The 25,605-nt window shown below is 35.3% G+C and overlaps 4 protein-coding genes across 19 annotated transcripts; 2 read left to right on the plus strand and 2 right to left on the minus strand.

Annotated features, from left to right (window-relative positions):
- Nucleotides 1-48: 48 nt before the first annotated feature.
- Nucleotides 49-7,855, minus strand: hfp (Poly(U)-binding-splicing factor hfp). Of its 12 annotated transcripts, XM_031986860.2 has the most exons (13): nucleotides 7,727-7,810; nucleotides 7,621-7,647; nucleotides 6,985-7,039; nucleotides 6,492-6,670; nucleotides 5,029-5,094; nucleotides 4,643-4,803; nucleotides 3,986-4,032; nucleotides 3,373-3,431; nucleotides 2,636-2,912; nucleotides 1,723-2,209; nucleotides 1,085-1,296; nucleotides 441-834; nucleotides 49-349 (listed from the first exon to the last, which is right to left on the minus strand). In XM_031986860.2, exons 8-13 carry the CDS (start codon nucleotides 3,426-3,428, stop codon nucleotides 240-242), a joined length of 1,536 nt encoding a protein of 511 aa, XP_031842720.1. In that variant the 5' UTR covers nucleotides 3,429-3,431; nucleotides 3,986-4,032; nucleotides 4,643-4,803; nucleotides 5,029-5,094; nucleotides 6,492-6,670; nucleotides 6,985-7,039; nucleotides 7,621-7,647; nucleotides 7,727-7,810; the 3' UTR covers nucleotides 49-239. The 12 variants fall into 12 exon arrangements, 8 of the variants coding, with proteins under 8 accessions (XP_031842720.1, XP_031842709.1, XP_031842716.1 ...); XM_031986849.2 differs by lacking the exons at nucleotides 3,986-4,032; nucleotides 6,492-6,670 and adding an exon at nucleotides 5,946-6,009 and having other exon boundaries at nucleotides 7,727-7,841; XM_031986856.2 differs by lacking the exon at nucleotides 3,986-4,032.
- Nucleotides 7,856-7,926: 71 nt separating this feature from the next.
- Nucleotides 7,927-9,681, plus strand: Smyd5 (SET and MYND domain containing, class 5). The gene is made up of 5 exons (XM_031986866.2): nucleotides 7,927-8,114; nucleotides 8,234-8,523; nucleotides 8,588-8,903; nucleotides 8,973-9,147; nucleotides 9,226-9,681. Exons 1-5 carry the CDS (start codon nucleotides 8,070-8,072, stop codon nucleotides 9,549-9,551), a joined length of 1,152 nt encoding a protein of 383 aa, XP_031842726.1. The 5' UTR covers nucleotides 7,927-8,069; the 3' UTR covers nucleotides 9,552-9,681.
- Nucleotides 9,682-9,776: 95 nt separating this feature from the next.
- Nucleotides 9,777-12,586, minus strand: LOC116431438 (uncharacterized). 3 transcript variants are annotated; one of them, XM_031986867.2, is made up of 6 exons: nucleotides 11,465-12,586; nucleotides 11,180-11,382; nucleotides 11,040-11,097; nucleotides 10,493-10,964; nucleotides 10,243-10,410; nucleotides 9,777-10,160 (listed from the first exon to the last, which is right to left on the minus strand). In XM_031986867.2, exons 1-6 carry the CDS (start codon nucleotides 11,472-11,474, stop codon nucleotides 10,028-10,030), a joined length of 1,044 nt encoding a protein of 347 aa, XP_031842727.1. In that variant the 5' UTR covers nucleotides 11,475-12,586; the 3' UTR covers nucleotides 9,777-10,027. The 3 variants fall into 3 exon arrangements, with proteins under 3 accessions (XP_031842727.1, XP_031842730.1, XP_031842728.1); XM_031986870.2 differs by having other exon boundaries at nucleotides 9,778-10,160; nucleotides 11,180-11,361; XM_031986868.2 differs by having other exon boundaries at nucleotides 9,779-10,160; nucleotides 11,180-11,367; nucleotides 11,465-12,374.
- uex (metal transporter uex) lies at nucleotides 11,596-20,931 on the plus strand. 3 transcript variants are annotated; one of them, XR_012999896.1, is made up of 16 exons: nucleotides 11,596-11,704; nucleotides 12,344-12,934; nucleotides 13,530-13,821; nucleotides 13,910-14,059; nucleotides 14,154-14,309; nucleotides 14,407-14,595; nucleotides 14,704-14,877; nucleotides 15,411-15,582; nucleotides 15,672-15,863; nucleotides 15,958-16,104; nucleotides 16,193-16,330; nucleotides 16,437-16,709; nucleotides 16,783-17,018; nucleotides 17,111-17,338; nucleotides 17,446-17,715; nucleotides 17,793-20,931. XR_012999896.1 is itself a non-coding variant. In XM_031986847.2 (15 exons), exons 2-15 carry the CDS (start codon nucleotides 12,408-12,410, stop codon nucleotides 17,599-17,601), a joined length of 3,030 nt encoding a protein of 1,009 aa, XP_031842707.1. In that variant the 5' UTR covers nucleotides 11,596-11,704; nucleotides 12,344-12,407; the 3' UTR covers nucleotides 17,602-20,931. The 3 variants fall into 3 exon arrangements, 2 of the variants coding, with proteins under 2 accessions (XP_031842707.1, XP_076229097.1); XM_031986847.2 differs by having other exon boundaries at nucleotides 17,446-20,931; XM_076372982.1 differs by lacking the exon at nucleotides 11,596-11,704 and having other exon boundaries at nucleotides 12,432-12,934; nucleotides 17,446-20,931.
- The last annotated feature ends 4,674 nt before the right edge of the window (nucleotides 20,932-25,605 follow it).

Raw genomic sequence — 25,605 nt, forward strand, 5'->3', positions numbered from 1 at the left:
GTTTCAATTAATACACCAATTTCAAACTTAAATCCTGTGGTACAAAAATTAAAATCTAAACCTCGGTTTATTTAATAAAAAAACAAAAAAAATAAAACAGACAGTAATGTTAGAAGTCTGTAAGAAATATGTAGTACTTCAGGCGAACAGAAGTACGAAACATCAGTCAACAGCGGATATAAATTCTTTCAATTGAAAGAAACGAGAACATCTGAATGCGCGAAAAATAAACTTTATGATCAACCTGAAAAATCGCTATTGTCAAATAAAGCTTGATCATATAACTCTCCCTTTACTAATCGACCACCAAAATAACGACCGTTCAAAGAATCCCTTGCACGTTCCGCTTCTGAAATATTAATTGATTACACTAATATAGCTGACTGCAAACATTTAATTATCCAAAAAAAAATAAGGAAGAAAAAGTATCAACAACTTACCACTCATTTGAGAGAATTCAACGAAAATTTTCACAATAACTTCTGCATCCTCGTCATCTTCGGACTGTCGTTCATTATAAATAATAACTCTTTCTACAACTCCAAATTTCGAACACTCGTCCTGAATTTCTTCCTGTAAACTTTCATCTACGTCTTCCGGTGCTACCATATTTCTCAAAATTACAACTCGGGACTCAACTTTGCGCATAAGCTTCTGCATAACAAGATGACGGGCACTTTGTCCTTTAATCGACATGTTTTCTTGTTGTTGCAACGTCTGCGGTTCCGTTTCTTCCAGTAACTTCTTTTGTAGTTCTTCCTGTTGTTTCTGATGAGCCGCTTGTTCCTGCGCCCGCCTCATAATATCGGAATTTGTTGTAGTTGTGACTGGTATCTAACGATCATAATATTTTCAATGTTTCAACAGGCTATTAATTAGCACTGTTCGAATAACAGTTTAACACGTTAAGCGGCATGTCAGCCACTGGTGACTAAGTTGATACTAGTGTAACGCGAACGTTGCAACGCCAAACAGTTCATAAGTACTCCTACTTTTCTTTGCCACAAAAGACAAACTCTATGGGAGAACGCTTAAGATTTTCGTGGCGCTTAACGTGTTAAAAATTCAATCGCTGAGAACTTACAACCGGAGTGCCCACTATTGTCGGCGCAACGACAGCTGGAGGTGGTATGACAACCGGTTGCCCGGGTATGGGTTGAATAATTGCTGGTGGTCTAGTTAAAGCCTGCGGTATAGCTATACCAGGCGGAGGAATGACCGGTGCTACTGTCGCTATAGTCGGTGGTGCCATCATTGTCGCAGGAGCAAGAGTAGGTCTCACTATACCTGGCAAAGCTGTACACATGCGAATATGGGATAAGTGGCACAGACATCACAAGATAAATCTGACAAATGTCTTAACACGTTGAGTGCTACGCCAGTCCCTAGGGACTGACAGCGAACTTCTCGTTTGGTCGACATCGCTGCACGAGACCAGCATTTTAAAGGGTTAAATTGTGAATGACAATGAAAAAATTTATGTTAAAATTTAGCGTACTCCGTGGCTTTTTCAGACTGATCGTTTCTCGGTGTTCGCACTTTTCTCTCTGGCATTCCCCACGCCATTGTCTTATGTTTATACATTGTATACATGTGCATCGCCTGCACCATTGTCACAGTGCACGACAAAAGAAACAGTGAAAAAAAGGAATCGTCTGAGCGGAAAGTATATAAAAATCGGCGCCGCACTCAACGTGTTAATCAATTTTCTGTATCTTCTACCTTGATTAAGAATGGGGGGAGCCGCAGCTCCGAGTTTGGTCAATCCCAGAGCCACCGCGTTGCTGGCCACAGCATCCATCGCTTGAATCTTGGCAGTCGCAGCAGCGGCTGCCACTGCCGCCGCAGTCGGCATCATACTGGTTCCACTCGGGGGACCCATAAGAGCGTTTGGCGGAGTGATAGCTCTACCCACTCGCAAATACTGTCCACCCAGATCGAACAAATTCATCGACGCGATAGCTTCCAAAGCAGCCTGCATCGTTTCGTACTCGATAAAACCGTATCCTTTGTGGCGGTGGGGTGAACTGCCTTGTGCCAATTTGCAATAGGTAATAGGACCGAAAGCTTCGAATACCGATTTAATATCGTCCTCGGTCAAGTCTTGGTGAATAGATGCGATGTAAATGCGATTATAATGTTTACTCTCCTCGGTAATCTCATCTATGACAGACTGAGCCTGTGGCATGTTCGACGGTCGTCCTACAACCTGGAAGAAGGTACATCCATTTGAGTAACATCACTTCAGTATAGCACAATATGTCTTAACTTATACGATACTTGATAAAGAGCAAATAGTTCTAATTGTAAATCAAATATTTAAAAAATAGATGTATAATATACGGAGAAATTAAACAAAAGGGAATTATTACAGAGGAATTACGTATATTATCATATTATCAATGAATCTCTTAAATAAGGGATATTGCATTTTATGCAAATGATTTTGAAACGCGTTAAGAATCAAGCAACGATACGGTCATAAATAATAATTGAAAGACTGAATTGATTAGGCGTTCGTTAAGAATTTCAGGAGAAATTTAAGAATGGTTTTGATCGAAATGCATTCTTTGAACGATGCAGTTCCATCAAAAGTGATATTATATTGGATAAAACTAAATAAAAATTTGCCGACCTCCGGCGGGATGATAGGATTGCTGGGGGACAGGAAATTCGTTATATAGGTACGTCCCGCTACCTTGATGTTACGTCCACCAATCATGACACCATTCATCTGTTCCAAAGCAAGCTGCGCTGCTTCTGGTATCTCGTATTCGACGAATGCGAATCCTTTGTGCTTCTGGGTAACGGGGTCCCATGACATGTTGATCGATTTTATAGGACCAAAAGGCAAGAACGCTTGCCTAATCGTGTCCTCTTTCAATTCGAAACTGATGCTGCCCACATATACCCTGTTGTACAGGAATTTTATTTCAGCCGACAATCTCTCGTGAATATTAGAACAATTCTCTTTTCTTTTTATTCGTATTAATCGTTCAAAGATTTTCTACTATTTTACTCCTGTTTACTAATAGATCAAACGAAACGAAACACTTAAACACGTGTACTTCTACAATGATATTGTCGTTAAAAAGATTTCTTAACTTTTTTTTCAGAGCAATGACTTTCCCTCGTTAAAAATTAGACGATTCGGTTGACGAACACAACGATAAAGAAATCTATGTTAATTATTTGATTTAATGTTTTGTGTTTCTTACACGAGATTGAAATGAACTGCTTGATATACCATTGCTTAGCTTAAATCGCTAACAGAACATTCGAATAGATATGAAAGTAGAAAATTATCTTGGATTGAAAATGCTGAGTCTCGAGGTCGAAATTTTGGAGGGCTAAGACAAAGAACAAACAAACCTGCACATGAGGGCGAGAGCCTGCTGTCTCTGCACCTGATTCCGTTGACTAGCCATTTGCTGTAACACAAAGGACCATAGGCCTTCTATTGATATCCCTCCCCCTTATATACACCAGTCTCGTTCATCTCAAAAATCCCCCAAGCTCTTTTACCATTCCACCTTCTTTGCTCAACCAGACTTTTCTCTGTGTGAAAACAGATCAAGAGTTTCATCTGAAATCGATAACATTCAAAGGAAAGTCTTTATCATCGAGCGTATACGAACATAATGATGATAATGATCAAATAAATATTGTAAACACAGGTACAACGGACTCTGTACTTTGTAAACAGTGAATTTTGAATATTACAAGCATAACGTTGGAGCATTATTATGAAACAAGAAAAGGAAGTTGAGCTCAGAAGTATATATTGATTATTTTTTTCTCAAATCGTCCAGAGATTCATGCACAAAAACTTGTCCTCCTTCGCGCTGGTACAGCTCTGCTCCCGCCGACTATTATCTCAAGATATCTAACCTTCGCTTACAGTAGTAACTCAGGGAAACGTTTAGGAGTGTTTGATCGTAAGGCGGTTTCATATTGTTTCTGTCTTGATTTGGTTGACACTAACCTGCACATTAGCAATAAAACTTGCTGCCGCAGGACCAACTTATTCTTCTGCGGGGAGAAAAAATCAACCGATCAGAGTTAGGTTCCAGTGTTCGTTCCTTTAATTTCTGTTATATTTTTGTCACTTTACTCGCTCGTCATAACGAACACAGGTTAAAATGTTTATAGAATAATCATTTAAAAATTACTCGGCGGGGCGAGCTAAATTGCAAGGACAAACGTTAATTTCAATCATTATAGGTATACTAAAAAAATTACTTTTTTTTTCTTTTTTTTGGTATTATTGGCAAAGAGCTAAATAGAGGAAGCAACATATAAAAACAGTTTTTTATAAATGACACTTTTTGAGATAAAAAAGAACCCCAAAATTGTAATGTATAATTTGATAAAAGTATACATTAAATCCATTGTGCATTCTTAAGAGTTAACATTCAGTTACAAAATTACTAATATTTCTATAGTATTTTCTGGATGTCCCATGCATATAAAATTTACTTATGTTTAACATTTGATATGATAACAATTATAGTATAATAATAATAATAATAATAATAATAGAGCCAAAGAAATTCTTAATATAAAAATTTATGAATGTACAATGGAATGCAAAATGTATGTTAGGCGAGTAAAGTTTGTTAGCTTTATACTTGAAAATTACCTGTTGTTGATGCGCGAGTGTTTGTTTCATTAAAACCATTTTGATGCTTTGTTCCATCGCATATTTCTTTGCTCTATTTACTGTATCCTGTTGTTCAGATGTAATTTTTGGAAGACCAGCACCTAGAATGCCAGGTAGTGTAAGATACTTAGCTCCAGGTCCTGTAACAAAACAAAGAGAATGCTTAAAAAATGTAGCATGCGTTAAGTCAAGGAGATCGTTCAACCGATATCTTATCAGATCTTATCAGCTACTTGTCCACTAGACATTTATCAACCCTCAATATAACTTAAATTGAAGTGACCAACAGTTATAATTGTCACAATTACAGATTCTACATCATATAAAATTTTACTTAAAACACTGTACGATATACTTTTACTTACCCGCGACAACTTGTCCGATTTGATTAAGATCATATATAGGGCCTGGCAAGAACTCTGATGCATTTCCTACGAAGAAAGTTAGCATTAGGTATAATTATAACATTAGAATTAGTATCATTTAGTATCTCCATCATATATCTTTCTTCAATGAGACAATAGAGATACCGAAATGACATAATTTTTGTAACGAATACAATTTTGATTTCTCGACTTCGTTTTCTCTAACTTTTTTTTTAAACAATCGAATAAAATTTGAGATATCTGCGTTACTGATTTGTAATTTAAATAATCTTTGCTGTGCAAATATAATATAGAATCATATGAAATGTAATTTTTTTTCTATGAAGCATCACAGCAATTTTGAAACTTAAAATGAGATGAAAAAAGTAACGACGTCGTGCAGCAGTTCCCACGGTAGAACCGTCCTCCGAACTGGAAGTTCAAAGAAATTAAAATAGTCAGGAATAACATCACATTTTAATAATTATAAGATACTATGTATAAAATGCATTATACATGGCACGTGTGCGTATATACATATCAAGGAAAAAGGGGAGTTTCCTTCTTTTCTTGCACACCATTATTGTAAAAATTTGTTACGTATTCGGTACAAGAAATATAACGATTAAAAATTTTGTTTAAAAAGAACATTAAACATTTAACATTAAAAGGGATCACTTGAATTGAATGCACAATTCGTTTGCTTAAACTTCATTAATGTTCGTATTATTATGCCTCAAAAAAATCAGACTACCGATAACTAGATTAGGTTTCATACGATCATAACCAATTTGGTCTGCTAGTCTCTGAAACAGAAATCAGAACACGTTGAAACGCTCGTTTTTCTCTTTTACGACTTTTGCAGTTTCACGAATTGATATTGTTAACTTTGTTCAATCATTTGATTAACGGCTAACCGTGTTCTGGGCTGAGCAATGATGGTTGTGCGCAAACTATCCGAGATTGAGGCGACGCACAAATCTGTAAGCACAAAGCAAAGGAGAATACTCTCAGTGCATTTTCTGCGCCATTTTCTTACAGTTTGCCTTTTCCAACCTACCACGCAATTAGCCCTAACACTTTCTATAGAGCAATGGCGATCCTAATTGCACAAGAAATCTAACGCGATTGATCCTCGAAAAGATATATTTTTGTCGTGTTATACGCCCTACTGCGGTAATTTCCTGTTAAATCACAAGGGGCTCATCTTCTTTAGCAAAATCTCTTACCTCGTACTTATGTAATCTAATCGCAAACATGATGAATTTCATTTGAGAATATCTTGAAAAATACACATCGCCATTGCCTATCCTATTTATAAGCCTCCTCTTGAAACCATTAAATTCTGATAATTTTTTTTTAATAATATACAACATCTTAGAATGACTTGTTTCGATAAAATAATTTCTGTATAAATTGAGGCTCATAATTAGGATGGAAGAAGACTACCCTAAAATGCTGACCTATCTAAAATACGCATCATATTTGGTACTCGACAATAGATGCTGTGTCAGTGGAGTTTGCAAAACTCTGATTTGTTCTGTTCAACGAATGTAGCGTTCTCTTTCTTTGTTTGGCGCACGCTCATGATCACAGCTCAGTCGTAGGCCACAGATTCTGTACTGTCTCTCCGCTGTAACATCTCAGAACAGAAGGACAACCATACATTAGTTTTATTGAGGGCCAACGATCACCTATTACCCTAGCCTACCAAAATATATTCTGAAACTGCAATAGACCTCTCAACGCTTAGAGTTTGCCAGCAGTTTAATAGAAAGCTAGCATCTGATTGTCCTAAGTAATTAGTATATGTTTCTCTTCATCATTTCCTTTGTTTAAAATTATATTACACTTGTTGTTGCTTCTGTGTTCACCATCTTTTCCACTTGTATGCTTAACCGTACGATTTATTAGCGATTAGGGGGATACTGTTATTTGGATGCATTAGCAATGTACCTTCAACTCTAGCTTTCTTGTTTGGTGGTTCTGCATTGTTCTGGGATGCCGGTGCCTGCAAAATGTATATTAAATAAATTTTCTGAGGCCAATAATTAACTTTTAAAAGACTAACAAACACTTTCTGGACTTTGTATAATATTTCAAATATTACAAAACATATACATTCTATATAATATATAGATATGCATAAACATTTGGAAAAAATTAATGACCATTTTTATGAAAAACTACTAGTTCTCTAAAGGTTAAGAAAGTATTTACAATTACATAAATCTTCAATAATCTTTTACACTCGTTATCATTGGAAATTAATGTTTAATTTAGGTAGATAATTTAAATGTTCCATATTCAAAAATGTTATAGTACAATAATTAACATCTTAAACTGCACGATAAAGTCAATAACATTATCGATTAACATACATTCACAGGTTTCTTATTAATTATTTATTTACAGTTATTGAACATGGTAAAATGAATACTGTCGCTTTCTATTTAGAATTTATTCAATCGTTCGAGTGTTAATCGTTTAAATACGTTATAAGTATTTTACAACCGCCATCATGTTCCATATCGTTTGTTGCTCTTACTAATTGAATGTTTTTTATACAAGTAACGATAAAAGTTAACTTACCATTGCCATCGCGCCGTTCATTATTCCCTGTAGCCCAATAAAATAAGGTCAATAGTTTTGAAATGTTCTTTATTACAGAAATTTCAACCGATTCGCGACAACTTACATCCGATGCGATCCGAAGCTTGTCTTCACGGAAGTGCTATGAACACTCTACCTAACTAAAGTTACTTCACCGTACATGCATTATCGGGCAACTGAACAAATAATAAATAAACGTTTCTTTCGAAGCTTTAAATAACAACCTGCATATATATTTCTACGTAATTCTAAAATAATTTTTAACAATATTATTACTATTTTTTTCTCTATCGAACTTTTCTGCCTTGGTCATAATTTGACTACAGTAGTATGATTATATTGACGAGCAAAAAATACATATTCGATGGTTAAAATACCTTGTTATTTTATCATATGGTATCGTTTTGTTATTAAGAAATTCAATAACGATGAATTCCAGCAATTATGAAATTAGATTAATTAACGAAGAAAAGGTAAAATGTACTAATATATTTTATCCTTATGTTTTTAAGTCACGTTTACTTATGAACTCAATTATCACGTTTACAATGAATTCATTATTACAACATTGAACTTTATAATTACATTACAGGGGAAAGGACTGTTTGCGACTAGTTCCTTTAAGGATGGGGATATCATTTTGACGGAGAAACCTTTAGTCTTTTGTCAATTTTCATGGAATTTAGAATACGGATACTTAGCGTGTGACAATTGTCTTAAACCTTTAGAAACTGCCCAAGAAAATCTACGCAGATTGACTGGGAGTGATATGATTTTACATTATCCGGAATGTTGTGAAACAAAGAAAGAATTAATTACAGAATGTTCTGAATGTGGCACAAAATATTGTAGTAGCGATTGTCAAACTGAAGCTTACTCGAGGTATTATTTAGAGAATTGTAACGAGTTTCTAAGAATAACAGGGTTGTTTAACTTACAATTGTAGATATCATAAAACATTATGTTTGCACTCAAAGGAGAAAGATGAATCTCATCCCCTTGTCCAGCTAAATGAAACATGGAAGCAAATGCATTATCCACCAGAATCTGCAACAATAATGTTACTAGCCAGAATGGTAGCTATTGTTAATCAATCTAATAATAAAGAGGATATACTATCTACATTTTCACAATTTTGTCATCGTTCGACCAATGATGTGGATCAGATTGCGCATAAATTATTAGAAGAAAAGTTTATTGGTCAAATTGATGTACTCAGACACATGATGCAGAAAGCATTGAACACGGAATTCACATCTCAAGTGTGTAAGATAAATATAAATTAATACTTATTATATTACAATATATATTATTTGATTTTTAATTTGCAGTGGTTTACTCCAGATGGTTTTAAAAATCTGTTAGCTCTAATAGGTACAAATGGTCAAGGCATTGGTACTAGTCCATTTAGTGTCTGGGCAAAAAATGTGTCTGCATTAAATCCACAAGAAGATGGAATTTGTATTGATAAGTACATAAGTCATCTTTATGATGAAATGGATGAAGGTACAATATTTCAAAAACTACATTAGGCTTAAGTTCTGCAACAAAAGTTTCTTAATATCAGTACTTTTATATTTTTAGTGGTAGGTGATTTCCTAAACAATGAAGGTTCTGGTCTGTATGTTATTCAGTCAGCAGTAAATCATAGTTGTGTACCAAATGCAATTGTAGAATTTCCTTACTCAAATAATGTATTAGCTTTAAAAGCAATTCGTGATATTCAACCCGGTGAGGAAATATGTATAAATTACCTTGATGAATGTGATGTAGAAAGAAGTAGACACTCCAGGCAAAAAGCTCTGCGTTCTTTGTATTTGTTTAATTGTCGTTGTGATAAATGTTTGTCACAAGCTAATGATCCAGACTTAACATCAGAAGATGAATCTGATGATGACACAATAAATTGAACTAACATTCCTACATATTCATTAATAAATTCAATTTGTCTACATTACTTATAATATAATATCAATGGTTTATTATATTATCAGCATAACATTGACACTGAACATATAATAAATGTATTTAACTTTTGTATGTAACATTATTTTATTTTCGAATTATTATATTACATAAAATATACAAAATTCATATAACGCTTTTTCATTTTTATTTGCGTCATTATCTGTACTATTAACTGCATTATTGTATTATTAAAATTTTTTTTGTCATAATTAGACAATTATAAAAGTGCGGTATCAATTGCAACAGATAGCACATAGTGCATCGTCGGTCCCAATAAGTTATATTGGGCACTATAAACTAAAATATTATAAATATCAATTACCTTTTAAAATTGTATATTAAAAAAATGCGCAAGCATTGCCTGCAATTGTCATTTATATACATCACTGTACTATTCATTCAATCATAAAAATCATATTTATGAAATCGTAAATTCATTTTTACCTAACACCATGAGATTTGATACATAATATGGCACAGGTGTAACAAGTATTCGTTGTTCTATTAATTTTGTTAATAAGCCGGTAATATTAGGACTACGGTACTCCCACCTAAAATACATTAAATTAACTTTGACAAAGTGTTATGAAAAATTAAAATACATAATGATTTTATTAAAAGAGAAATATTAACTTTGCACTTGTACTCTCATTTGGTAATCTTTTGGATATATCTTCATGTGCAAAAGGCATATTGTATCCATTTATAACAAGTAATTCTAAGGTAGCAGGATTATCACCAAAACAATTTTCTGCATATTTTTTACGTTGTTTATGTTGAGTAAAATCTATACCACTAGCTCTGAAAAGTAAACAAAAATTATGAAATTGTTATTATACACGTTGAATCATATTCTTTTAAGTATATTTCAAATAAAAATTACTTTCTCTCTGGACCACTATCCTTGTACTCCACAGTATTATTAACATTTTCAAAATTCAATGCTCTTTGCTTTCTTCTCCAACACATTTTACTCAATGAAACAAGATTTTTGCCTGCTAAATTAATCTGTTTACTTTTCCCATATCCTGTACTCTGTACTATTGCTTGTAACATATCTTGAGAAACATTCTTTCGGTTACTAAAAAAACATTTTTGACCCATAAATAGAGCAAAAGTAATGGGAAGTCCAGATCGAATCTTCTTCTTTCTCTGATTATCTTCTTTGCTAATTAAAGCAATGTATGTAACACCATTATGTATATACATTTTGACATTTATTTTCATGTGCAATGAATTAAAATAGTCTTGCATGTCGACTAGAATTTTACGATGCTTGAAATAACTAATATATGTACTAGAACCTTGTAACAAGTGACCATACCATGTTCTTCGGTCACTGTGCCAACTTATATCTAAAATTTGTTTATTATTAGTAACAATAAATGAATGATTAAAAAATAAGGAAGATAATGAGACATAAATATTACCGATTAATTGTAATGTTGCTAAACGGTCCTTTAAATCTTTTTCCTTTATATTTCTGTCCTATCAGAAAGATATAGGTACAAACATACATAAAGATAATTATTGTATATATAATTCTGATGTATTTAAGTAAAAGACTCACAGTTATAACTGTCCTGATAAGTTGAGCTACATTAGCCGAAGTAAAACTGTTGTGATGTTTGACCAACTCAGATCTTATGTTACTCCATGAAATTTCCGGAAAAAGAGACATCACAGCCGATTCTAATTCTTCAAATTTGAATCTTTTAATAATCCTGGTCACTTCTTGTTGTACTGATAAAACTGTTGCTAAAACATTGTTTACTTCAATAGAAACTTATATGACTTCATAAATTTCAATGTAACCTCTTTACGAGGAAAATAATATTTAAAGTAATCGACTAACCGACTGGCATTATGTTGTATGAAAATTAAATAACACTTAGCGACTATGTAATTTAAAATTGTTTTATCCTAAATACTATTCTTGAAAGGTTCTATACAGAACTAGTGAAAGCTACACAGCAGCTATATTGAACACGCGCGTAAACAGTTACCAGATTCCCGCCTAAAATGGATCAGTCCCTTTAAATGTTTACGTCTACCAATCGTAGGTATCACGTAATACTTTATCGAGGATTTTCAGGTAAAAAATAAAATATATACGCAAGTGCCGTATGTATTTCGTACATTTCGCATAAAATACATTTATAATTCATTAGGAAATGGAGTAGAATTTTTACGTATTGCTCCAATTGTATGTGTTACTTATCAGTAACGACGATCTAAGCTTCTGCTTGAGAGACAATTAAGCACGTATCGTACGTATTTACTAATTTCGCTTTATCCATAGCTTATACGACTTTTCCCTTTTAATCGTGTATCACGCGAACGATATTCGACGTAACGCGAAGCAGATACGCTAGAGAAAAGTAATAATTTCGAAAGTCTATAAATATATAGGTATATTTGTTTACTGGGTCATATTGGATCCTATACTGAGTTCCAGCTATCTAGAATTAATGGTTTAGGTGAAAATAGATATGATGAATCGCTGCTAATTTGATAAACGTAGAAAGTTTCGCACGACAGTTTCAATTTTAAATTGATATCTCTCAAGTGGGAAACTCCTCTCAACGTAAATGAAAATATAATATTTTCGAAAGGGAAACGAACCGTTTGCAACACGTGTGCAAAAATCTATGGTAGTTTAGCGAAAGGTGTAGCGCTTAAAGTACTATATATGCATATCCGAATTTGAGTAATATTCTCCCCACTTTCATAGGATGTGATAGCAGCACGTTCAACGAATAACGGTGAGAATGCAATCGGCATAATACGCAGGCGCGATGAGAAAATCCGAGATTATAAATAGACCACTAACTAACGACAGTGTGAAGTTGTCACGGTGCACTTGTCGCATGATGGCGCAACATGTTGACCGTTCAGGCACACCGGCAGCTCTTTTATTACTTGTTTTTACAATATTCAACCTAGTATACGTGAATGCATTTATAGGAGCGAAAATAATTGATAATCAAAATGTGAGATCAGTGAATATCCTACAGACAGAGCGTTCCGACACGAGAAAACACTCGTCGGACAGTTCGGATTTCCTTGTCGAAGTCCTTGGCACCGGTCTGGAGAGCAACATTTCTTTGTGCTGGTCACCAACACCCGACAATTGTAATCCGAACAATAGATTGTACGCGATCTGGATCTCGCCGAGCGGCGACCGTGCGATATACCAGTTCGCCCAAGTTCCTACTTTTAAGGTTACCACGATCTATTTCTGTCTAAGAATCGTGACCAGGTTCGGCGAAACATGGACCAATCTTGGAAGCAACTTTGCTATCACCCTTCCGCCACGATCCGAGTAAGTTTCGAATACTTAATCATTTATCTCTTTCACCGAACGTCATCAGAGAAAATGCCCTTCCTTTACTAATAATAGATATCCGTCTTATGACATGGCATAATTTTTTAAATGTATGAAAATACCGATATTACCGACGGCAAGCCGATTTTATTTTACGGCTATTGCAATAATATTCGCTAAATGTTTACAATACCCGCGTACGTTTATTCGATCGTTTTATTGAAATATTCGAAACGCAGACGGACGTAGGAAATCGCGTACAACTGTCCTATGAGATTTCAAAGTAAAGAGCAACATATGATTTCAATAGAAGTGAAACACACTTCATTGCTACATTCTTAGTTCATCTGCTGAAAGCTAGAAACCTTGACCCGAATTTTCACATTTAATAAATACACTGAAGTTCATTACGGATAAAGGATAAATAGTTGATGTGCTAAACTGATAAACACTATATTCTAGCGTACATAGATATTACTGAACTCTTTTCCAAATATTTATGAGCATTACCAAAGTATTCATTCTGTAAACTATTATTGTTCAAGAAATTCTAATGTGAAATGTAAACTAAATGCTGTTGTTTCGTTCTCAGGAAACAGTTTCGTACACGTCGTGCAGATTATTCGCCATTTGTGAATGGTGACCATGAAAATTTAATGACTGAAGAGCTCCATACAGAAGCAGTTATTCAAGGACTAAGAATAGAAACAGCTGACAAGGATCCTAGTTACAGCGAAAATGGAATTCCAGAAATACTAGCTGGGAGCAAGGCTGTTATAAGATTATTTGGTACTGGTATCACAGAGGATATGTTGGTCACTTTCACAGATGAACCAGCAAGAAGAGGTACCATTTGTGATAAAATCAAGAGCAACGAATTCCCAGTAATTATTTTATCCTATTCTTTATTATATTTTTCTGTGTTTACACAAACTAAAAATATAGTTAGATTCACTGGTATATTTGATATAGGTAAGAAATGTAAGGAACAATACCGCGACTATTGATGTGGTATTGCCACTTGGCTCACCATTTTTTCTATGTATAAAACAACCAGTATACGGAAAGGAAGGACCGGATCTTTTGCTATTCAAACATCAAGGCACTCAGTCATGGAACACTGTAAGTAACACACTTGATAGTACATTCAAAAGTGATTACAGAATTGTTGGAAGTTATCGCATTAAATATATCTATTATCAATTATTGTTTACAGATTTATACATACAAGAAATTTTTACCACTTTGGCTTAGTATTGTAATTATACTTATGTGTCTCAGTTTCTCAGCTCTGTTTTCTGGTTTGAATTTGGGACTAATGGCAATGGACAGAACTGAATTGAAAATACTGTGTAATACAGGAACAGAAAAGGTACTTTTTATTTACCTTATTTCACTGTAATTCTGTAATTCTAAATTATAATTTTATACAATAATTTCACAACTTTCTAATTGTTTATGCATTAAAGGAAAGGCAATATGCAAGGACCATACAACCAGTGAGGAATCACGGGAATTATTTGTTATGTTCAATTTTGTTCTCGAACGTTTTAGTAAATTCGATATTTACTATTTTGCTAGATGATTTAACTTCGGGATTAGTTGCTGTTATCTGCTCTACCTTAGCTATTGTGATTTTCGGTGAAATTTCACCGCAAGTATGTATATTTTTAGTTATCATTTTTATTGGATCATTAATGATAAAGTTTCAATGAATTTAGTTGTATGCCGTATAATTGTATTGAAAAACATGTAAAATGTTTCAGGCTATTTGTAGCAGACATGGATTATGTATTGGAGCTAAAACAATTTACGTAACAAAATTGACTATGATAATAACGTTTCCGTTAAGTTACCCCATTAGCAAGCTACTAGACTTTCTTCTTGGCGAAGAAATTGGCAATGTGTATAACCGTGAACGCTTGAAGGAACTTGTAAGGGTGAGAGAAAAAAATTCACTGTTAATACATTAGATTATTCTTACAGTATATACTTAATATAGTTTTTTCTGATTGTAATTTGAAGTATACATTATCAAACGCCTTTCCAAACTTTTTACTCTTACGGATCTTATCAGAATGAGCATGGATAGGGCAGATAATTATACTGACATCCAAATTCAATCATATGTAGGTAAGATATAGATCTACTGACGTTTGCTTGAAGTTTTCACATTCTACAGAGTACATGTTAGATTACTTATCAATGTGAAACTTAAATAAGATAACTTTACATATTTATACTGTGCTAATTTAAGGTGAACTTATCGTTTAAATGTATTTCTATATGATACATATATTTATGTGCATATATATGTATGTATATGAGTACAAAGAAATGTAAGTTGTGTAATTAATAATCCAGGACCCTTTTCTGAGAGTGCTCTACTTATATAATGTGTAAAAACATTGTCAAAGATTTCATATCGATTCACGTGCAATTATAATTATATGCCAATATGAATTCCTTATAGGTCACGACAGGCTATAACGATTTAGAAAAGGACGAAGTGAACATTATCGCTGGCGCATTAGAATTACGAAAGAAGACTGTCGCGGATGTAATGACAAAAATTGAGGATGTATATATGCTGGATTACAATGCCGTCTTAGATTTTGAAACGGTATCCGAGATCATGAAAACAGGTACACGTTTCGTATACGTTTCGCATTTTTCGTTGCAGTAGGTTAATTAACATAGATGAATTTTCATAGTGTTTGTCTATCGCTTCCAGGCTTTTCACGGATACCAGTGTTCGAAGGAACTAGAACAAACATAGTAACAATGCTTTACATTAAAGATCTTGCGTTTGTCGATCCGGACGATAACATGCCGCTTAAAACGTTGTGTCAGTTTTACAAAAATCAGTGCAATTTTATTTTCGAAGATGTCACATTGGACATAATGTTCAAGCAATTTAAAGAAGGTAAATATTTGTAAATAATTAACAGATGTTTCCATAGATACATTTATATCTTAGTGACCGATGCCTAATGAAAGTATGCATTTACTGTTGTCAGGTCACAAAGGTCACATGGCATTCGTTCAGAGAGTAAATAACGAAGGAGAAGGAGATCCGTTTTACGAAGTAATAGGGTTGGTTACATTGGAGGATGTCATAGAAGAATTGATTCAAGCTGAAATCATGGATGAAACTGACGTGTTTAGTAAGATTCTTTGATCCATCCTTGAATTTCAATCTCTAAATATTCTCACGAGTTCGAAATCTGAAGATTGTTAAATATTTGTTCACAGCGGATAATAGAACTAAACGTCGAAGACAAGCAAAGCACAAAGTACAAGACTTCACCGTGTTCGCGGAGAAGAAAGAGAACCAACGAATTCATATATCGCCGCAGTTGACACTGGCCATGTTTCAATATTTATCCACAAGTAGGAAGAAGTGTTTTGATTTAAGAAAATATGAGATTTATATAAAAATCTGTTAAGCAATACTCTTTAAGATACATATCATCTGAGTGTAATATATAATTCACAGCTGTCGATGCATTTAAGTCCGACACAATATCGGAAACTATTTTACGTCGTTTGCTTAAACAAGACATTATTTATCATATCAAAGTGAAGTCGCGCGAGAAAGCGAGGCACGATCCGGCGGCGGTTATCTATCAGCAGGGAAAGGCAGTCGATTATTTTGTTTTGATTTTGGAAGGTCGGGTCGAAGTTACGGTCGGCAAAGAGAATATGATGTTCGAGAGCGGTCCATTCACATATTTCGGATCCCAGGCGTTTATCGTCAATATAGGAATCGGTAAGATCTCGAACGAACGATCCTTTATATAATCAAGATAGCCATCGAATTTCGTTCTACGTTGGATTTTCAGCCGAATCACCGACTACTTCAAACCCGCAAGCAGTGGGAAGCATACAATCGATCAATTTAGATTCTATGTTGCGATACACGTTCGTCCCTGATTACACGGTACGGGCGGTAACGGAAGTGTTCTACGTTAAAATTAAAAGATCTCTTTACTTGGCTGCGAAACGAGCGACGCTTCTGGAGAAGAGCCAAAAAGATCCGTTACCAGGCCACGAGCAGTTCGATGACGAAGTTGAGAAGGTTGATCGTTATGGGGACCATTTAAAAAAAAAGAAAAAAAAACAAAAGTATCTAATCGTTGGACAAACGTATTCATTGATTTCAATTTTCAGTTACTGCACTCTTTAGACGAGGATGATCGCAGCGTGCCAGAATCTCCCGTGTTGCCGGTCGATAAGGACAAGGAACAAAAAAAGGATAAAGATACCGTACAATCTCCTGTTCATAGTGCAACTGCTCCAACTTCGCCCGCTCCGGTTAGCGCTAGCCCAGTGACGCATTCAAAATTTGTTTCATCGTACAGCGACCATAATGGGAAACTTAAAAATTCACCGACGAAGGTACGTAGCTTTAATATTCTTATATTCAATGTGTAGCAGTAGCAGTAGCAGTAGCAGTAGCAGTAATAATAATAATAATGTAATGATTGACTACATATATGTTACAGACACCTTCGGTAACAAGCCCAGTTCAAACTCCGAATAAATTAGATTTGGACATGGAAGTTCTTGCATGTCGAGAAATAAACAGAGTGATGTCATCGAAGAAATTGCTCGAGGAAGAAGAAAGAACGAATCTCCTGCCGAAGCAAGAGGACTCTTAACGTTCAGAGAACGGTCGATGATGTTTAAACGCATCGACGCTGGCCAACAGAAAAGCATCAAACAACGAAGAGCAGGAAAAACCTCTATGACATATAATGCTATCATGGCATTAGGTACTTAACAAATCACTTAAATATTTATCACCAAACGAATCAATATCTGATCATGCGTGTTTTTAATTTTGAAATAGTTAATTCAGAGACTGTTTACGTCATCCTAGTTCCATCAAGTTAGTACGCTCAGGGAAGATTGCCAAATTTTTCAGACGCATCCCTCTTTATAGTCTACGTAAACGACAGAGTCGACCGAAACTTAAATGCACTCTCAATCACAACGGACGTCTAACGTAATTTCTCTTCGAACACGTGCATTAGAATGCATAATTACATTTTTTTTTTTTTAAATACATGTAGCGAGAGAGCGGAACGCTTATCGTAACATACTCATCGGGAACTTCATTTTCTTTCTTCTTTTTTTTTGTTATTACTCAATAGTTTCTTTTCTCTTTTTTTTCTGTTGTTTAAGATCTGTAAATATAATTTTCTGCCATGCTGTTTTCTAAAAGCGGAACTTCTGAAATGTGCATTTCATTTTCGACAATGAAGTACACGTTTACAATAGTATTGTACGACAACTGAGCGAGTTCACGTATTTTTCACGTTACGCTTCTAACTGCGAAGAGAAAAGAAAGATTCTGAAAGGATTTGGAACAACGATTACTACTGGGCAAACATAAATAATGGAGGTAGTTACGGTTACTTGTTACTGCGACAGGAAACGGTGAACCGAAAGCACATTTAGCGTGTGTGTATTAGATAGGAGTACAAAATGCATTGTTTACAGTCTATCGCATAAATACAGAGAGGGTTTTAAAATCGTGTATTTCTTTTTCTTTATGTATTTCGTTAAGTTATTATTATATCTCGTCTTCTTTGCGTCGTATCTACGGTGTACGACTGTGAATAGTGTGAATAGAAAGCTAAATCCTTCGTCTCTTATTAAATCAACTTGTAAAAAGATCCTCGGGTGTAGAACCACGGAAAATTCTTTATATTTATATTGAGTGCCTTAAATGAATTATAAAAAGGTCTGCAATGAAATGCACTTCGATGGAAGGTGAACATTAATTTCCACGATAAGTTCCAAACCGTGTACCTTTCATTTTTTCAATACTCTCGCAATGTCTTACAAATATAAATGGCACACACACACACACAGTCGGTTTAAATATTGTTTAATTCGAGGCAGATTTCTTCTTCATTCGTCATACACTTTCATGCAACACGTGATATTTATTATATATATATATATACATATAAAGGATATACTCATGCACAGTGTATTGTAAAAATATGGTCGTGTATTTTGAAGGAAAGAAGCCGTTACGTAACAACGGCGCAATGGTACAATCCCCAACGATAGAAGAATAGAAAATTTCAAGTTCGATATCCTAACGATATACATGCTTTTATTTTTCTTAATTGTTGTATTAAAAAAAGAAATCGTTTCTCCATGTATATATACATATATGTATATACATGTATATAAATATGTATGTATATATACAAATACATATTTATGTATATACATATATAAATTTATATACATGTATATACAAAGTATAAATGACGATCAACATCTGTACATATCCTGTGTTCGAAATAGGGTAAAAACTAAGTACGAATAGAGATTTTTCCGAATTTCAAAGTATCCCTAACGAAGAGATAATAATTATTTGATAAGCTGTTAAATCTACAAAGTAACGAGATAAGGAGAGGAAATGTGAGAGGACTCGTCGTTGAATTTTTTACGGAAATAATCAACTAGCGTACTTAAAGCATAAGCAACATAGAGCCGGTTTAACAAATAGGATTATTAGGATAGCTATGAGATTTACAGTTTTCACTTTTAACTCGTCGTCGCTCGGCTTTATCGTTGTTTCCATTTAAAATTTAATACTTAGACTGTTACTGCCATATTTTTTATACGTACATAATGTTGTTTCGATGTTTGTTTCAAACGATTTCTCGAGGGCGAACCGACGAATTGGATTCCCACTCGCAAACATTATTGCACAGGTATATCGATCATTTGTAAAGGGAAAAAGCTTGCAAAAGAATTCAATTTTAAACCGTCGAATTTACTATACATATACTTGCCTACATATATATATATATAAATATATAAATGCATATATATATATACATATATATGTGTACGTATGTATGTTATCAATTTTAAATCAGTATATACTGTAAAAGATCGTTCAGATTTTATCTCTTTTTTTATATATACATATATATGTATATATATAGAAGTATACGTATGCATATATATTTATGATTTGAACGATTTTACGCGGAACATGTACGTTTGCATGCTGTTATAGCTTCGTGGAATGTTTTCGTTGAGTACGAGATAATTTATAATATTATTATAACTTCTTAGAACGTATCCGTTTCGAACGTACTCTGTTCAAACAATCAGATATATATATATATATACACAACTTATACGAGAAGCGTATAACAAGCGCCAGTTGAACAACACGAAACATTATAAACTGCAATAGCTATGCGCGGTGGAAACAGAGACGCGCATCGTGTATTTCGTAGCATTTATTATTTTTATATAGTTTACTTTATATTCCCTCGGGTATTGATTATCGTTTTGTTGTTAATTTACAAATGGATGTTGTACGTAGTATTTTTATAGTTCGCTTAGTCGTTAGATTTCGTTTTTAAATCATTTATTGTATTTGTTGCGAATCATTTGTATTTATGGTGTTTTTTTTTTCTCGTAGAAACTGCGGACACCAATGTTCGTCCGCATATATTTTTAAACCAGTGGTTAAGTCGTCTTTGTAATCGATATTTTGTTTTGCAGTGAAAAATTTTAACTAAAGCGAGAGAAAGAACAGATCGATTGGAATTCACGTTGTATTCGTAGAAACGCGATGTTTAGTTGATTTCCGGTTCAGGCTTGTGCATGGAATTCTATGGCTACTCGTTTACCTATGATGGTGCTCGCGCCGGTATCTTGTTCCCGGTTATGGTAGCGATTTCATTCGAGCGAGAACTAAACCGAGAAAGTTTCAGATATTTTCACTGTCGATGTCCGACCACGGATCTTATATTGCACACACACACACACATACACACATACATACACACATACCTTTGACAGAATATAAATACGTTATCTTCGTTATGGTTATTTTTTTCAAAGTCAATGTATGTCGATGAAACTGTACATTCGAGAAAAACAGAGTGAAATATTTATCAACGTATTACTGTATTCACAAAATATAAAGTACAATTCCGTTTTCACCCTGTCGTTCTTTATATTATTCCTTCAATTCCACTTATTATAATACCACCATTATAATAATTCCAATTAAATTATATTATAGTAGAATTATAATCATAGTCGATTATAGTAATTATTTGCAAACGTTTTAACACGTTGATTGTCACGGTGACTGATGACCGGGGCTTCCAAATTACTGAAGAATAATTACAATAAAAAACTTGATTTTAAATAAGAATATTTAGTAATATTGGTAGCTAGATCATAGCATGATATGACTACTGTGATACTAAATTATTAATAATTATTTTCAGTATCATTTGCCATTGTTATCAAAGAATAAGTCTTGCTATTCGAAACACTAGAAATTCTCGTGGCAGTCAACATGTTAACACTAGGTTCAAACTCCCGATTCTGCGCAGGAGCGAGTACAAGGGAGCAAAAACCTGGCCCCTGATGGTTGACAACTGTTCAGCGCCATCAGTGAGCGGGTAGCATCCGCAGGCGTCGCACGCGTCGCTCGACTCTAAATCGCGACGCGATTTTCTGCCGCGATTAAACGGATTCAGTGTAAACTCGAAACTCTTCCTCACCTTTTCCCCAGCGTTGTTCGAACCTGTCGCAACCGTTTAACAATATTCAGCTTCCTCGACCAGTTGGGAGAATCTCGTTTGGGTTTCAACGTTCGATTAGCGCGGCACCGTTCAAAAAGGTACTGTTTCATTTATTCGTTTCTCTCCGACAATTTAACACTAGCTTTATGAGCATTTATTGTACAGTTTATTCTATTATTCCTAAAAGAAATGCTCGTTCATTTAGATTTTGGAAGTAGATGTAGAAATAGACAATGAGGATTCTTCTTAACACTAAGTTTATGAGCATTTATTGTAGTTTATTCTATTGTTTCTGAGCAAGTTGATACTCGTTCATTTAGATTTTGGAAGTAGATGTAGAAATGAGGATTCTTCTTAACACTAGGTCTACGAGCATTTATTGTACACTTGATAATATTGTTCTTAAAAGAATTGCTCGTTTATTTAGATTGTAGAAACTGGAGATTTGATAGTAATTGGGGTACATGTGTGACCGCATCAATCAAAATCGGCGTAAACATTTATAAAGTAATATTTCTAAAGTCCAATATGCGTCAATTTCACGCGTTCCGTAAACCTAGTGTTAACGAGTTTCCTTTAATTTGTACTGGACCGCTGGTACCGGAAATGCAACGGAAAAAGAAGAACAAACAGAGAAGAGTAAGACACGTGTGCAAGACTATGACAATAGAATAATAAGAAACGACGGTTCCGTTTTACTCGGACCGTAGAGAATAATTGATTGCGATCGGTATGGGAAATAATTGAATTCGTACTATTTCTGATCTAGGTCGGCACGAACGGACCACGGCGAAATCATTTATTAACCCTTTGAACTCTGTAGGCTTGAATATTGCAGCAGTTATAATATTAAATATTTTAATGAATCAAAGAAACAATTATTAGATTTTACACATCCAAATTTTGCATTGGTGAGAAAAATAAAAGAAGGAATGTTGCATTTCTCATTTTCGCTATGGATTCCATAAAAATTAGTTGCAGTTGCTAGATTACAAAACCATCTGGAGTACTAAGGGTTAATACTTCCACCTCTTTAATCCTTTGAACTCTGTAGGCTCCAATATTGCACCAGGAATAAAATGAAATATTTCAATGAATCAAAGAAACTACCCTACAATTGTTAAATTTTCTACATCCAAATTTTCCACTAAGGAAAATAGAAGATCTAAGAAATGTTATAGCATCACTATAAAAATTTATAGCAATACTATAAAAATTAGTTGCAGTTGCTAGATCACAAAACAACCTGTAGTGCTAACGGTTAACTATTTAACGCTACATTCTTATTTCCTACATTTCCCTCTAAAATCGTGCAGCGCGTCGAAACCGTACAGGACGCAAGAGTGGTACCCGCACTCGGAATCCCGAATTACCGAGGACGAGTTTCACGGGCAAGTTTTCGCGAGGCATTTTCGAACTGCGCTGGAGACGACTCCTTTGTCCCGCGCTCCTATTTTTATCGAGCCGGCGTACAGGGGTGGCGATACGAGCCCGGAGTTCGGAAAATATTTACGGGAATTTTATGGCTCGAGGAAGATTAACACCTTCGTTAGATTTAAAAAAAGCGATGAAGCGACCCGCCGATCGCCGGATGTATCGCGAAACAACCTACGCTGTCCCCTATTCTTCTCGCGAGCGTTCCTTTCACGCGCGAGCCGACGCGTCGTCTGTTCTCCTCGTCGCGAGCGTATTCTCGTCCCGGGATCCGCGATCCACGTGCTTCCCCGGTCGATCGATCGTCCCCTTGATTCCGTCCGCGTTCCCTCGGAACTTGTCGTTTTATTTCTAGCCGTCCCCGACGAATCCTTCGCCGTAAACGTGCGAAGCAAACTTCGTTGTTCGACTTGACGGGAATCTATGTGCTGGTAGGAACATCCGGTGTCTATGGAACAGTGCGAAGGAGTATTGTTAGTCGAAATTCGAGGAGGCATTGCAACATGATGAACAGATTTTTGTTTTTTTTATATGGCTGTGTCCGAGGTATTTATAATGTTCAAGGAACAATGGGAAGCTGAGCAAAGCATCCTGCTGTTATCAGTTTCTACTTCGAGTGGAATGGACTGCATTTCTTCCAAATTGTAAAATGTTACAGGAGCTTAGCGAAAGTAGTACTCTAAAGGGTCAGCCTTTGTATACTGCATCGATATATGAAATGTTGCAAAACAGCTTTGGTTCCCTAATTCATATGCGATTTCTTAACCCCTTGTTCTACAACATTTTCAACGCGATTCAAGATTCAACTATAACCAATGTATCATCTTCAAATGAAATTTCCACCTGAAGTAGAATGGAGAATTTTCTTGTATTTCTTCCAAATTGTCGATAGTAAAATATTACACGAGTTTGGTAATGAAAGTAAATGGTACGCCAAGGGGTTAACGATGAATTGAAACGTGACACGGAACCGGCGAACAGAATTCGAGGAACAGAGCGCACAAGCCGTTTCAAGAAGCGAGAGCGTTCCGGTTGATCGTCCTCGAGCGCGACGGAGAAAAGAATATTACGTAATTCTATTTACCACGACGCGAGCGGAGATAATTGAGCGGAACGAAGGTGAATTTATGGAAACGAGTTTCCTTCCTCGAATGTTCGAGCTGTTCTAAGTTCTTTAATGCGATCGAATTCAATTATAATTCGATTAAACGATGATTATTTGGAAACTTTCGGGTCACCGGTGACCCCCACGGCATTCAACGTTAAGGCAACAAGTCCAGGGCGAACGTCGTCCAGAAAAATCGATGACTCAAAGCCTCGAGGAGCTCGAAAACAATTGGAAACGAAACGAATCGCTGAACCGAGCCAGGCTTCCGCGTGCCGCGAGCAATCGGCTAGATTTTTTGGGGGGATGGAGTACGTAGGTCGATATATCGAGTGGTAATTAACCTAGCCGAGAGATTCCACGATAGAAACGACCGATTCGGGACGCGATAAGGGTGCTGCTTTTTTTTATTGTACCCTCCACGTTAGAATCGAACCGATATCGTTTGCAGCTTCCATCTCGGTCGCGGTGCTCGTGTAAATTAGAGTTATTAAATTAAATTAAATTAGAGAATTAACGCTCCTGTAACACGGTAGACAGGTTCCTAGGAAATGTATCTTATCGTGTCTTACACGAGCGCCTTATCGCCTTCCTGTTCTTTCATTTAGTTTTCAACCCCTCGGCGTACTTCCGCTGCTAGGCGTAACATTTAACCCTTTGAACTCTCGTTGCGACGATTACATTCCGTGCCACTGGAAATTTCGGTTGTATATTGCTTGTAAAGTGCACCGATTTCTTAACCGATAGATTAACGCGCTGTTTCTTCTACCACTATTCTTTCACACGTGTCTCGCAAATGTTTCCTTAGAAAAATGCACCATAAATGGTACACGCGGCACGGAACGTGTTAACACATTAAGAAATCTCGTTTTTCTGTAAAAATACTTAGCTATGGAACTTCGCTGATTACCGCAGCATTGAGAAAAATATAAAATTTCATTCGAACTGATCATCCATTTAACCCTTTGCACTCGAGGTGACGCAGTCTCAGAAAATTTAACCCTTTGCACTCCGGAGGCGCCTCTCAGTCGCCAATTGATTTGACACAGCAAAGTTATAGAGTTTGACATTTAATATTAAACTTCGTACAATGCATCGACGTGTAAAATATTCAAATAAAACAGCCTCTTTCTTTAATTTAACGATTCCTCGTTAAGTCAGTTTGAAAGAATGTCGTTGGTGTTTCGTTAAAAAATGCTGAGTATCTCTAATGAAAAACTTGTGATAAAATATTCGGATAAAAAAGCTGTCTCTTAATTCACCTGAGATCTCTCTCTGAATTCATTTAAAAAAGACCACCATCTTTGTCCAGAGAAAATGTTAACACATTGCGTACTGGTAACGAGAAATCTCGTTTCTATGTAGACACTTGTAACTTCGTGTAACTTTGGTAATTACCACAGTACTTAAGAGAATATTACATTTTATCCGAGTTTCTGTTTGTATAGTGATGTAAGTTGATCTCAGTGAAAATCCGCGGAGTTCAGTTTTCCGAAAATTAGCCGGCACGCAATATGTTAAGCATCGCTAAATACTTCCGA

Source organism: Nomia melanderi, chromosome 13, assembly GCF_051020985.1.
Source record: "Nomia melanderi isolate GNS246 chromosome 13, iyNomMela1, whole genome shotgun sequence".
NCBI lineage: Eukaryota > Metazoa > Arthropoda > Insecta > Hymenoptera > Halictidae > Nomia > Nomia melanderi.

Bases quoted from the DNA above. Each gene is read 5' to 3' on its own strand.
- LOC116431438 (XM_031986867.2), bottom strand. The intron at 11,098-11,179 runs GTGAGTCTTTTA...TCTTTCTGATAG, and splicing joins TTATCAGGACAGTTATAACT to GACAGAAATATAAAGGAAAA. The intron at 10,411-10,492 runs GTAATTTTTATT...TTTACTTTTCAG, and splicing joins GATAGTGGTCCAGAGAGAAA to AGCTAGTGGTATAGATTTTA.
- uex (XM_031986847.2), top strand. From the start codon at position 12,408: ATGAGAAAATCCGAGATTATAAATAGACCACTAACTAACGACAGTGTG. The intron at 12,935-13,529 runs GTAAGTTTCGAA...TTTCGTTCTCAG, and splicing joins ACCCTTCCGCCACGATCCGA to GAAACAGTTTCGTACACGTC. The intron at 13,822-13,909 runs GTAATTATTTTA...TATTTGATATAG, and splicing joins TCAAGAGCAACGAATTCCCA to GTAAGAAATGTAAGGAACAA.
- Smyd5 (XM_031986866.2), top strand. From the start codon at position 8,070: ATGAATTCCAGCAATTATGAAATTAGATTAATTAACGAAGAAAAG. The intron at 8,115-8,233 runs GTAAAATGTACT...ATTACATTACAG, and splicing joins GATTAATTAACGAAGAAAAG to GGGAAAGGACTGTTTGCGAC. The intron at 8,904-8,972 runs GTGTGTAAGATA...TTTAATTTGCAG, and splicing joins ACACGGAATTCACATCTCAA to TGGTTTACTCCAGATGGTTT.
- hfp (XM_031986849.2), bottom strand. From the start codon at position 7,020: ATGCAGAACCACCAAACAAGAAAGCTAGAGTTGAAG. The intron at 5,095-5,945 runs GTTAGCCGTTAA...CTTTCTTCGTAG, and splicing joins ATTGCTCAGCCCAGAACACG to GAAATGCATCAGAGTTCTTG. The intron at 4,804-5,028 runs GTAAGTAAAAGT...GTTTTGTTACAG, and splicing joins AATCGGACAAGTTGTCGCGG to GACCTGGAGCTAAGTATCTT.